Below are 12,000 nucleotides of genomic sequence, written 5' to 3' on the forward strand. Positions count from 1 at the left end.
TATGGCATACTAAATTAGGACATGTTAATTGTAAGTCTTTGATAAGCATGGGTAACTTTGAACTTATTGTTAAATGTAAAACTAATCATGCAAGAAAATGTGATGTTCGTATTCAAGCAAAGTCAGGTTGAGTGAACTGTGGATTTGAAATTTATCAAAGGCGAAATGGGTATAGGATTTAAGAATGGCTGTCATCATCTTGTGGATCCCTCAGGAGATGGGAATTTTTGGGCAGTCTCAGTTACCTATTCCCCTTTCTTCTTTCTTAATTTCTTCTAAATTTTGGAGTACATAATCCAACATAAAAGAAATCAGAAAATAAAAGTGAATCTTGAGATATTGACAGCAAAAAAGTAGGAAAACCTGGAGAGTAATTTATGATCAGAATAACAATGATAAATGAAACATCACTTACTATTTGCTATTGGGGTTGATGGATTGGGATACATGAAATTGGCAATGATTAGTGAATTTTTTACTTTTATCTTATGGTAATCTTGCTTCAGAAATAATTCCTTGTAAGTTGTACTTGGTGAAAAAAATGCTTTACCCTATAGCAAGCACAAAAGAATTACTGAGGCCTCTTGGGATGCTGTTGGTGAAAATTGTTGCACATTTTGACTAGAAGCTATGATGACATATCCAGCAACAAACGCAAACGCTTAAAGCCTGGAAGAGTTTCCCCTCATTTACCTGTTCCTGATCATATAACAAGGCCTCCTTATGTGAATTCATGGCACTCACCTGGGATAGCAAGTGGACCAGAAATACATGACGAAGAGGGAATAGAGAAAATGCGAGCATCTGGAAGACTTGCAGCACAGGTTTTAGAGTATGCTGGCACTCTAGTCATGGTATGGTTATTAGCTTTGATATAGCCACTTGTAATTATTACATGTGAACTTTGTTTTTATACTCTCTGATAATGAGTTGGTTTTTCATCAAAAGGTTTGTTTGTTTGGCTTCTGTCAAATGCTATTGGATCTTTATTGTTTTGAATACGTTACTATTTACTCATGATTGAATTAAATTTTTTCCTTTTACAAATGCTAAGATCAAATATAATGATTGACTTTCCAATAGTGAAAGGTCACTGGTCTACCTCCATCGCCCTCTTCCCCCACCTTAAGAAGAAAAGGTAGGTGTGTCTCAAGCAGTATTCTTTTTTGTTGCTTCTTCTTGTTCCTGTGATATCTCAAAGACTTTATACTTAGAAAAGAGATGCAAGTATGCCGAGCTTGCTGCTTCGGGTTGCCTTTGTTATCTGATACCCACACTGGACAATCACTTGTCTTTTAAATATATCATTTGATTCTAGCATGATCAAACTAGAGATTTTGTTGTCCAACTTGCATGAGCATCTTTTTAACTTCCTTAAGTGGCTTACATCATCCAGAATTACATAAGTTTCTGATTGTGTGCTGGAAAACTTGGTCCTGTACCAGTAAGGTGGAAGGGAGTGTTTAGGTTTTCAGAATAGAGTTGAGCTGGTAACAGGTTGTAATTTATTAAATGTATATTTATTCATATTGTGTATAAAGAGAGGAACTCCCTTCAAATTGTTGAATATGTGCAGAAAAGCTAATGCGGCCTAGTATAATCCAGAAATGGACCAAATATAGTTTGTCACAATTGCATTAATCTTGTTGGCCATGGCAGCAGTCCACCTTTTCTTTTCTTTTTTTTCACTATATCTTCAAACTTAACAGGATCACAATTAAAAGAAAAACATTTTTAGAAAACCTATCACAAATAAATTCTAAATCTCTAATGCTAAAGGGCATTCTATTAGTACAAGGTGGGTTTCTATGAGTAGATTTTGGAAATGGAGATATTAATAATGGAACATGACTAAAACCATCATCAATATGCTCATTTTATTCTCAACTTCATTATAAAAATTAACACTAATATTAAGATTTTTTCTTCATTGTTCCAATTTCGGTGTTGTGGTTCATCAAGTTCATGTTTCTTACATATTATCTTCTCAGTAACCTAAGCATGGAGCTGATATGCTTTTGTGAGCCCAAGAACCAATTAAGATGTAATTGCCATTATTATCTAAAATTTTCTTCTCCTTTGGTCATATACATATTTAATGGACACAAAGAGCCTGATGCATACTATGAAACTTTGGGAGAGGGTGATTGAGTCTAGGTTGAGGAAGGTTGTCATGATATCAGAGAATCAATTTGGTTTTATGCCTGGAAGATCAACTATGGAAGCTATACATCTTCTTAGACAACTTATTGAAAGATATAGAGAGAGGAACAAAGATTTGCATATGGTTTTTATTGATTTAGAGAAGGCATACGATAGAGTACCTAGGGACGTTCTCTGGTGGACAATGATGAAGAAAGGTGTTTCCCTAAAGTACATTAGTATAATTAAAGATATGTATGAAGGAGTAGTAACTAATGTCCGCACTTGTGGAGGGGTGACAACCAATTTTCCGATAACGGTTGGGTTACATCAAGGATCTGCTTTAAGCCCTTTCCTATTTGCGATAGTGATGGATGAGCTTACGAGATCAATTCAAGAAAATGTACCGTGGTGTATGTTGTTTGCTGATGATATTGTTTTGATTGATGAGTCTAGAGCTGGGGTTAATGCTAAGTTAGAATTATGGAGACAGACATTGGAAGCTAGAGGTTTTAAGTTGAGTAAGAGTAAGAATGAATAAATGAAATGTCGGTTTAGTAAGCAACGAAGTAGTGATGGGAGTGTAGTGAAGCTTGGTGAGCAAGAAATACCGGTGAATGATTATTTCAAATATTTGGGATCCATCATTCAAAAGTATGGAGAAATTGATGGAGATGTAAATCATAGGATAAAGGTTGGGTGGATGAAATGGAAAAGTGCAACTGGAGTGTTGTGCGATCGTAGAATGCCATTGCGGTTGAAGGGAAAGTTTTATAGGACGACTATTAGACCCGCTTTACTATATGGTATGTAATGTTGGGCTGCCAAGAGACATCATATTCAAAAAATGAGTGTAGCTGAGATGCGGATGCTTAGATGGATGTGTGGAAATACAATAAAAGATAAGATTCGGAACGAGGAGATACGTAAGAAGGTAGGTGTTGCACCCATTGAAAATAAGATGCGAGAGAATCGTTTATGGTGGTTTGGACATATTCGGCGAAGGCCTAATGATGCTCCAGTTAGAAGGTTGGAGAAATGGGAAAATATATTAGTTAAAAGAGGTCGGGGTAGGCCTAGGAAGACTTGGATGGAGATGATAGGAAAGGATATGAATGCTTTGAACCTCACCGAGGACATGGCATTGGATAGAAATGATTGGAGGAAAAGGATTCTTGTGGAAGACCCAAAATGAATTCCTTTTTTGGTTCATATCGCTGACCCCAATTGTTTTGGGATGAAGGCGTAGTTGTTGTTGTGGTTGTTGTAAAGAGCCTGATGCATCAAAAAACTGTTGATTATAAAGGTTCATGAAATCCATCTTTACGTAAAATCAATGGAATTTGCCATTACAAATGTTGTATAGTACAATAAAAATTGACATAAAATGGTATTGCTTTCAATTTTTTGCTGCTGCAATGCTTTCACTAAGCACTTTAACATTATGATCTAGCTACTATTGTATGTTAGAAGTCCCTGATCAGAAAGTTGATTGTCAATTGTTGATTTCTGCAGCCAGGAGTAACAACCGATGAAATTGACAAAGCAGTGCATCAAATGATAATTGAAAATGGTGCATACCCATCCCCTCTTGGTTATGGTGGCTTTCCAAAAAGTGTCTGCACATCTGTAAATGAGTGCATCTGCCATGGAATTCCAGATTCTCGTGCACTTGAGGTGAACTTTTAGCCATGCTCTTCCATTCCATGTTATTCCATTATTTACTATTTGCTGCTAGTATGAGCCATGCTCACCTAAAATGGTTTTGTTTTGAAATTAATACATTTGTATTTGGTTATTTCAAAGTCTTGCTACCTAGCCATTATTATATCTTTTTGGAAAAATGTATATTTGGTTATTCAGTTTAAAATTTTCCATCATTTTCTTTTCACTGGCATACATGAAAGACAAACTTCAGTCATTAAGTTCTCCCACCGTGGAAGTTCCTGTAAAGAATGTTGTTTATTGTGGCAAGCATATGAAAGAGTTTCTAACTTCTGCTTTCGATTGACAGGATGGAGATATAATTAACATTGATATCACAGTGTATTTGAATGTAAGTCCTTTAGTATTCTATGCTACTTTGTTCTATGTGCAGATATAGATACCATTATGATTCTGTGTACTAGAAATTACATTGTTGCAATTTTGCTTGATTGTAATGGATATACCCGACTTTTCTGTTATTCAGTTATTTGTCTTTCTTAATGGGATAATGTGGACCTTTATTGATTAAATTAGGCCCACAGCTAATTTTATTTTATCTTTGTTATCCATGTTGGAAAGTCTTAGATACACCATTCTCCAATGGGCATCTTTGAATTTGCATATGTGCAAGTTGGAACTTTGGTATCAATTAGAATATCACTTTCTCACACATTTTGGACTAGATTGGACTGTGTATAATATACTAATGCCATTCATGTTTCATATGTAGCAATTTGAATGTGAAGATTCATTTTCTTGGCTATTGCATTTTGATGCAATCTGGACCATTCAATTTTGTTCTTTACAATGTATTTTGGGTGTTAAGTTTCTTGATCCAAAGCATGTTAAATGAACCATGATAAACCTCTCCATATGGGCTGATCTACAAGAAGATACTTGAGTAAGCGAGACTCTACTCACTGATACCAAATTTGTGGCACACACACACAGCCGTTTGTACATACAATCTAGTAGAAAACACCATTTTTCAATTTTTTGTGGATCTAACCTTACAGATGTGATCGACATAGTTTGTTTAGTCGAAAATGGATCTCAGACAATGTATTTGCAACATATAAGCAGGTTTTTAAAGGTTTGAAAAGTGCCAAAATTTCAAGAATAAAAAAATCATATTTTTATGTTGAAAAAATATGTATTTACTAGCAAACAAAACACATTGAACACATCTAAAGGTCAGATTGAGTGGATATTGTTAAAAATAAATGTACACACACACACATATACATATACATATACATATACATATATATATACATATATAGTGTAACTAGGATTATATTTTTTAGGTTTGTTGCTTTTTGGTTTTGAACTAATTGACTAGTCAACATAGGGAGTCAGGCTCCCAACGACTCTATGAGTCCTCTCCTCATTGTGTATAAATATGGGCCAAAGCCCCTCTTCAATGTATGCTTCTTGCATGGATGCCACTTGAATAAAACAATATTTTTTGTACTTGTTAGTGTTCCTTGATTGCCCATTGAGTGGGTTTTGTGTGTGAGCCTATTCATGGTTTTTTGTGAGTTCATCTTGGTGTTTTCGTGGATCTTATTGTAGCTCTTTTGTGTATCCACTTTGGTGACTTGGAGGTTCTCATTTTCTTACATATACAACTTGCATCTATGATTTTTTAACTAGATTATACATATTGTAGACTAGCAAATATTTATCCATATATATGTATATATATGTATGCATGTATCTATGTATATATGTATCACACTCTTATATTAGCTAATCAAACATCATGCTCAGTGTCCAGCTAGCAAGAGACCTTACATTTTGAAACTTTGGACCAGAACCAGCCTGACTGTATAGGCTTTGGGCCTAGCCAAGTGCAGCTCTCTGGAGCCCAAGCCAGGGGCATCTCAGATTGGGCACCTGAGATCTTCAAGCAAACAAGCTCAATATCCACTCATGGTCAGAACTGATTTAATATAATGAGGAAGCAAACTGATATAATATGAATACACTTCTATAACCACAAAGTAGTTCGTTTGTTTTTATTCCTGCAATACAAAGAAAATAATTTTGAACTAACAAATTACAAACCAATAATATTGGCTGCCACAAAAGTTGTGTAACACTCAGGCAAGAGCTTCTCTTTTCAGGAAAAAACAACTACTTCCTGGATAGTCCCTGGACTATGTGGCTTTCACTAAGCGTAAGCCAAATCATACATCTGATAAAGGCAATAACTTACTATACTAATAAAATGCAAATTCGATGAAATACAATCCCATTAAAAAATGTACAACAAAAGTTCATGAGTTCCAAGCATTGTGTATAATACACATTATTAAATATAAAACATGAAAAGAATAACTTTACCTGATATCATACAATACATAGACAGTCTTTTTTAAACATATATGTTTCTAATAACCACAAATATCTCTGCTATTCTGGAAATGTCTAGATGCTTATTACAAGGTTTTATTGGCATAACATTTCCATTCCATGCTAATATTCTGAAAGCAGTGGTAATTTTCAATTTTTCTTGATATCATCATGAAATTCTCCAATTTAAATGTGTTTTTAAATTCCCTTTTTGTCTATTGTGAGGATCCCTTCTTTTTCATATTATCACTTTTCTTCATCTTGTTCTTGTTCTTTTTTCAAAGATTGCCAATATGTTTGCAATAAAATGACTATTGTAGATTCTCATGGAATTGCCTCACAAAGAAATTTCTAATACGATGTTGTTTATTTTATAGATGCATACCAGAGTTACCAGAAGCTTCTTAGATAGGTGGAAAACCCTTCTTGGAAACTTGTTTTGGAAGCGCGATACTCCTCACTTCCGAAACTTGATGGGAATGTCGATTCTCCCACGCTGCTCCTATTCTTTCCACACGCTTCATCTATTCTTCTTATATGTTTTCTCACTCTACTTTTCATGTTTTTATGTGTTTCCTCTCACGCTTCTCACTCACTTCCATGTGCTTTCTCTAAATTAGCAATCATCATTTTTGGATTTTGTTAAAATTTAATTTTTACACTAAAAAATCATGAAATCTAAGAATAATCACTTTTATTTTAGTTTTTATTTGTGTTGCAATTTGATTCTCATTCAATTCTTATATTGTTTTCTTTTTATTCCTCGTTTCCCGCTTCCTATACATTTTAAAATGCATCGCTTCTCGCTTCCGCTTCCCGTATCATTTCCTACTTCCGCTTGCTAGTCTGGCAACCTTGATGCATACATATATTTATATGCATATATGTAGTTATGTACGTATATATGCATCTTGGGACAGGAAACTTTAGTGCTTGACCAATTTTGCCTTGGCCAGGTTGGGTTTGGACTTACCCTTAGATCCATTTGGTGCATACAGTTCAGACCTGCTCCTCCTTGCGTCTGGCTCTGCCTCTGAGCCGGTATTGGATCACTTAACTTGTGGGGTCTCACCATTTTCATTCACTGAAATGGTCCAATGTTGAAATAAGTGAGGAGATTTATTTGAAAGATGGTAAATAGTTTATGACTAAATTAATAACTTGAGATCACTACATTTATTTGAACATAGCCCTCTTTGTGGCTTTTTGGATGATGTAATATGTCCAACGTGTAACATCTTAGTAATATTTTTTAGCATCTTAGTTTGTCGCATGCTTTTGTAAATTAAAATGCTATCTTGAACCTAAATTGTAGGGTTATCATGGTGATACATCAGCAACTTTCTTTTGTGGCAATGTTGATAACGATGCAAAACAACTAGTTCAGGTGAGATTGGACATTTTACATGAACATTCTCTATGTATGGTCTTTTCATTTTTTTTTGGTTTCCAATTAAATAAGCGTATTTGATTTGTTTCTACTTCCTGCTCTTGCGTCTTTCTTTCTTTTTTCCCTTTTTTCTTCATGTGTGTGTGTGTTGCTTTCTCGTGATTCAGACTAAGTACTCAAGTCTTGGTGACCTGCTCAGTAACTGGGCCAGCTATTTGATACCATTTGTGTGTGTGTGTGTGTGTGTGGACTGGTGGCTAGTGAGGCTCATGATAGAACCGGTACCTCAGCTGTGTTAACTCTCCTTTGCTTCACAGAGTCCATGAGGCTCACTTGATTTTGTCCCTTTTTTCTTTTATCCTAGTTCTTGCCTGCACCACCCATTTAACCCCAAAATTATCGAATCAAATAAGAGTACTAAAGAGCAAGAAGACAAGTGATATATAAAACTTTCTTGTGTTGTGTAGCACAGAAGGAAGAATAGCACCCACTTTCCTTGAGGAAAGTGGGTGCCTTGCTTGTGTTGTCATGGTGGGCCCTGCAGAAATTCTCCATTCTGTGTGCTTTTCTGTGGAAAGCTCCATCTTTCTCTGACACACGAATGCCCTCTTGATCTCCTTTTTGGGTTCAAAAATTCTAGCCTGATGCTTTGGGATGGATGACAAAAAGGATAGGCTTTGACTATTAGAGAGAACCCCTGCCCATGGTCCAGTGATTGGTTCTGTAGATTTGATATGGGCACAGAAAGATTAGGAGATGGGTATACAAGGGATCTGGAAACCGGAAAAACTTAAGATGTGATAGGATGACTTGATAAATTTCTGGTGTTGTAATCATTTCTTTAGAAGAATAGGACTTCTTTCTGTGCTAACGAGCTCTCTCTCTCTCTCTCTCCTGTATTCGATGTGATTTTGTGCAAGAAGATAGACCTGTACTAAAGAAATGCAAGCACAAAAATGTGAATTCTAAGATCAAGGATCATTGTTTGGTTATTTTCTGTTGCAGTTATTTTTAACTATCTTTGAAGTTTAACTGCTATTAGGTTACCTTCATAATCACCATTCCCTCGAGGATGCACATGTGACCATTGGGCCTCCTCCAAGCCACCTTGGCTAAATAGGTGTAAAGGGCAGGAAAAAGGATTGAAAATTGAAAGATGAAAGGAAACAATGGACTGACCATGAAAAATCCATGAAGTTTGGCATCTGTGAAGTTAATAGGAGTAAACAGAGTGGAGGCATCAGCTCTGTCACTTGCCACACTGGCCACTTTGCATATGTGGCTGATAGAGCAAAACTCTGGGTGTATGTGTGTATGTGTATATAAGTAATTTATGAAAACATTATTCATCAAAAGGATTCTTTACATTTTCAATGTGAAACTAATAAATATGACTTGAATCTTTGTCAAAATTACACAGTTGCTCCATACATAGATATTGGCAATATTTCAAAATATTGCCATTGTGAGAAAACTCAATAGTGTCAGAAATATCTCATGCTAATTTTATCTTTTTTTTTATTGTTTTCTAATTTAAAAATGAATTCCTTTCTCTTTGTTTCTAAAATTTGATAATTCTTATTGCAATTTTTCATTATCATGAAGAAATGACTAACAACTATTTTGTTAGTTTTTTGCATTTTTTTAATCTATCTTTTTTTTTGGGCGGGGGGGAACCTGTAATATCTTGATAAGTTGCCTCTCTGATATGTATATACCAAGGAGTTATAATGAAATCTGAGAATTAACCATACAAATTGATGTGCCTGTGTCATCTGAATGTTGTTTCTCTGTAATATTTGCCTCTGGACTTTGACTTTTTTTTACTCCTTGTTACCTATTTTGTTCTCTATAAATGGTTTTGTTTTCAATCTAAGTTACTAGAGATTGTATGTCAATTGCCAGTTTCCATATGTTCAATGTGGGCATCTTAAGGTTATTTATCTATAATGCTTACTGTTGTGTTTCGTCTTTTTCTTCATTAGTTTCTTCCTGTTGTCTATAAGGTACTGCATGTTTAAAATATTTCTTTTCATCATAGTAGGTGACTAGAGAAAGCATGTACAAGGCAATATCAATTTGTGCAGCTGGAGTTGAGTTGAAGAAAATAGGGCGAACAATACAGTATGGATTATAATGTCTCTTCTGTTTTTGCTGTAAAATCTGTTTATTCTTCATTTTTTGTCAGATACATCAGATTGCAGTTTTAATGAATAGGTGATTGGTGTGTGTGTGTGTGTGTGTGTGTGTGTGTGTGTGTGTGTGTGTGTGTGTGTGATATGCCTGTACAGACATTATATTTTATTTTGGTCTGTAGACTCTGTACTCTTTCTGGTTTCTGATATACTACATACTACCATCTAGGTTTTGTTTGATTTGTTTGTACCTCTTGGTTCTGAATTTAAAAAGGATAACTCGAGTCATAGTGGTGCCCGGATATACACCATTACAAACATGTCGAACACCCCTTGTCATTTTGGCGGTTTAACAAAACTTTCATATTAAAGATCAGTTTACTAAAGTTTTGCAGTTTTCTTTTAATGTGTTTAATCTATAATTATTACCCTAAATCAACTCCCAAAATGTTAGAACTTTTACGCTTATATTACTGCCCAGTTCTCATAGTAGGCCAAATGTATTAGTAGTAATCAAATTAAATGTTGTGTTCTCTTTTCCTCTATTTTATGTGGCAATGGTCCTCTTTACTGCTGCGTTGCTACAAATTCTACGCAGCAGGCTAATAGTTATATTTGCAAATGCGATGACTTCAAAAACATCCCTATCAATTCTTTAAATATGATGATAGTAGACGTAATACTTATTGGCCCATAGTGGACCTGAAGTTGCCTGCATCAAACCTTTTCATACACAAGATGGAGTTGGTGAGCATGGTGTGTGTCATGTATGAAACCTGCAACTCCTAAGGCCAAAGAATATCTGATCTCCTTCACTAAATGTCCAGCCTTATGGCATTCAAGCTCCTCTTTTGGCTCATTCTCAAGTACACTTTCTTGATAGCTTCCACTCACCTTGTCCATTAATCTCTAAAAATGCATGAGTATGCTGATTTATCAAGCTGTTTACTATCATATATATGAATTCCAGTTTATATGTGGGAGCTTTTCTGAAAATGTCTTTTTACTCTTAACTTGTTTAGCTGGTATATTTGTGTGTTTGCACCCGCATCTGATCTCATCAAAATGTTTACCTTGCAATATCCTGTAGGCTTTTAATTGTCTGTTATGGATTTTTTGTTGAATTTTCTTCTACTGCACTTGGTTTTCTAATTTTGTTACTCTATTGTGCTTTTGTAATGAAGGGATCATGCAGACAAATTCCACTATGGTGTTGTTCGACAGTTTGTAGGTCATGGAATTGGGAAAGTTTTTCATGCTGATCCAGTGATTCTTCATCATAGTGAGTGCAGTCACTTTATCTGAAATTATCTTCCTCCATAATCAGATTTCTTACACCACTTTTGCACATAAAAACACACTGTGTGCATGTGTATCGGCCTTATGCTGTTGTTAACAGATTCACCACATATTTTCCCTTGACAAATTAAAAAAAATGCAAGAGTTGTTCCATGTTCTAATTTATTAGTGTTATATACATGTATATATATTTGTTTATTCTTATATATATATATATATATAGAGAGAGAGAGAGAGATGGGTAGGTATGAAATTGATACGTGCTAAATGGGTTTTTCTGCCCTTCCAGTGTTTTTTTCACAGTTCTGACCCCATAAATGTGTTGGGCATGGTCGATTTACGAGGAATCCACACCTGGATCATGTGTTTTCGATGAAAAAATGATATTTGGAGCCTCGAAAATTTACAAAGATTTTAGACTTGATTTTTCGAACCTTATAAAAACCCACACGTGTCGGAATCGAACACTTTAAGAGCTGATCCCTATAAAATCAAGTACATAGATCACATCTGTACAGTCAGAATTTAAAAATAAAGTGAAAAAACCCTGAAACTCATTTAGCATGTATCATTTCACAATTGACACCTACCCATTACTCTCTATATATATACAGTTGTAAAAAGAGGTGTATCTTTTTTTATCAGAGATTGAATCAATCATGAGAAGAAAAAGAATTAGGGCAAAACGTAGGATACTATTGTAATGAAAAAGGCGGAAACACTAATAATGCAAAACACACTTTGAAGAAGCCAAGAACACAAGCACTAAGAGTGCATACGTAACCCACTAAGGGGGTAAAGTGCCTATAAGGCATAAGATTAATATTATTGAAGAGAGAAGGTGGGTGAAAAACCCATACATATACAAGTGTGAGCCTCCTCTATTTATAGAGGAGGAGAGCTAAAAAGAGGGACCACAAGGGGGGCTCCCTTCTAGTTGTTGGGAGCCCCAACGGTCATAAATATGAC

At 35.2% G+C, this 12,000-nt stretch overlaps 1 protein-coding gene across 7 annotated transcripts in view; it reads left to right on the plus strand.

The window, feature by feature from the left end:
• Positions 1–12,000, plus strand: part of LOC149816446 (methionine aminopeptidase 1D, chloroplastic/mitochondrial-like) — a 54,617-nt gene that overhangs the window by 3,324 nt on the left and 39,293 nt on the right. The window contains exons 3-10 of one of the 7 annotated variants that reach the window (XM_089986820.1): positions 626–854; positions 3,658–3,819; positions 4,157–4,198; positions 6,585–6,619; positions 7,164–7,248; positions 7,523–7,594; positions 9,642–9,721; positions 10,917–11,014. In XM_089986820.1, coding sequence (XP_089842946.1) covers positions 626–854; positions 3,658–3,819; positions 4,157–4,198; positions 6,585–6,619; positions 7,164–7,248; positions 7,523–7,594; positions 9,642–9,721; positions 10,917–11,014 — 803 coding nt within the window. The remainder of the gene's footprint in view (positions 1–625; positions 855–3,657; positions 3,820–4,156; positions 4,199–6,584; positions 6,620–7,163; positions 7,249–7,522; positions 7,595–9,641; positions 9,722–10,916; positions 11,015–12,000) is intronic. The other 6 variants (XM_089986821.1, XM_089986822.1, XM_089986825.1 and 3 more) reach the window with 6 other exon arrangements.

This window comes from Nuphar pumila, chromosome 14 (genome assembly GCF_984573655.1).
Source record: "Nuphar pumila chromosome 14, dmNupPumi1.hap1.1, whole genome shotgun sequence".
NCBI classification, from domain to species: domain Eukaryota; kingdom Viridiplantae; phylum Streptophyta; class Magnoliopsida; order Nymphaeales; family Nymphaeaceae; genus Nuphar; species Nuphar pumila.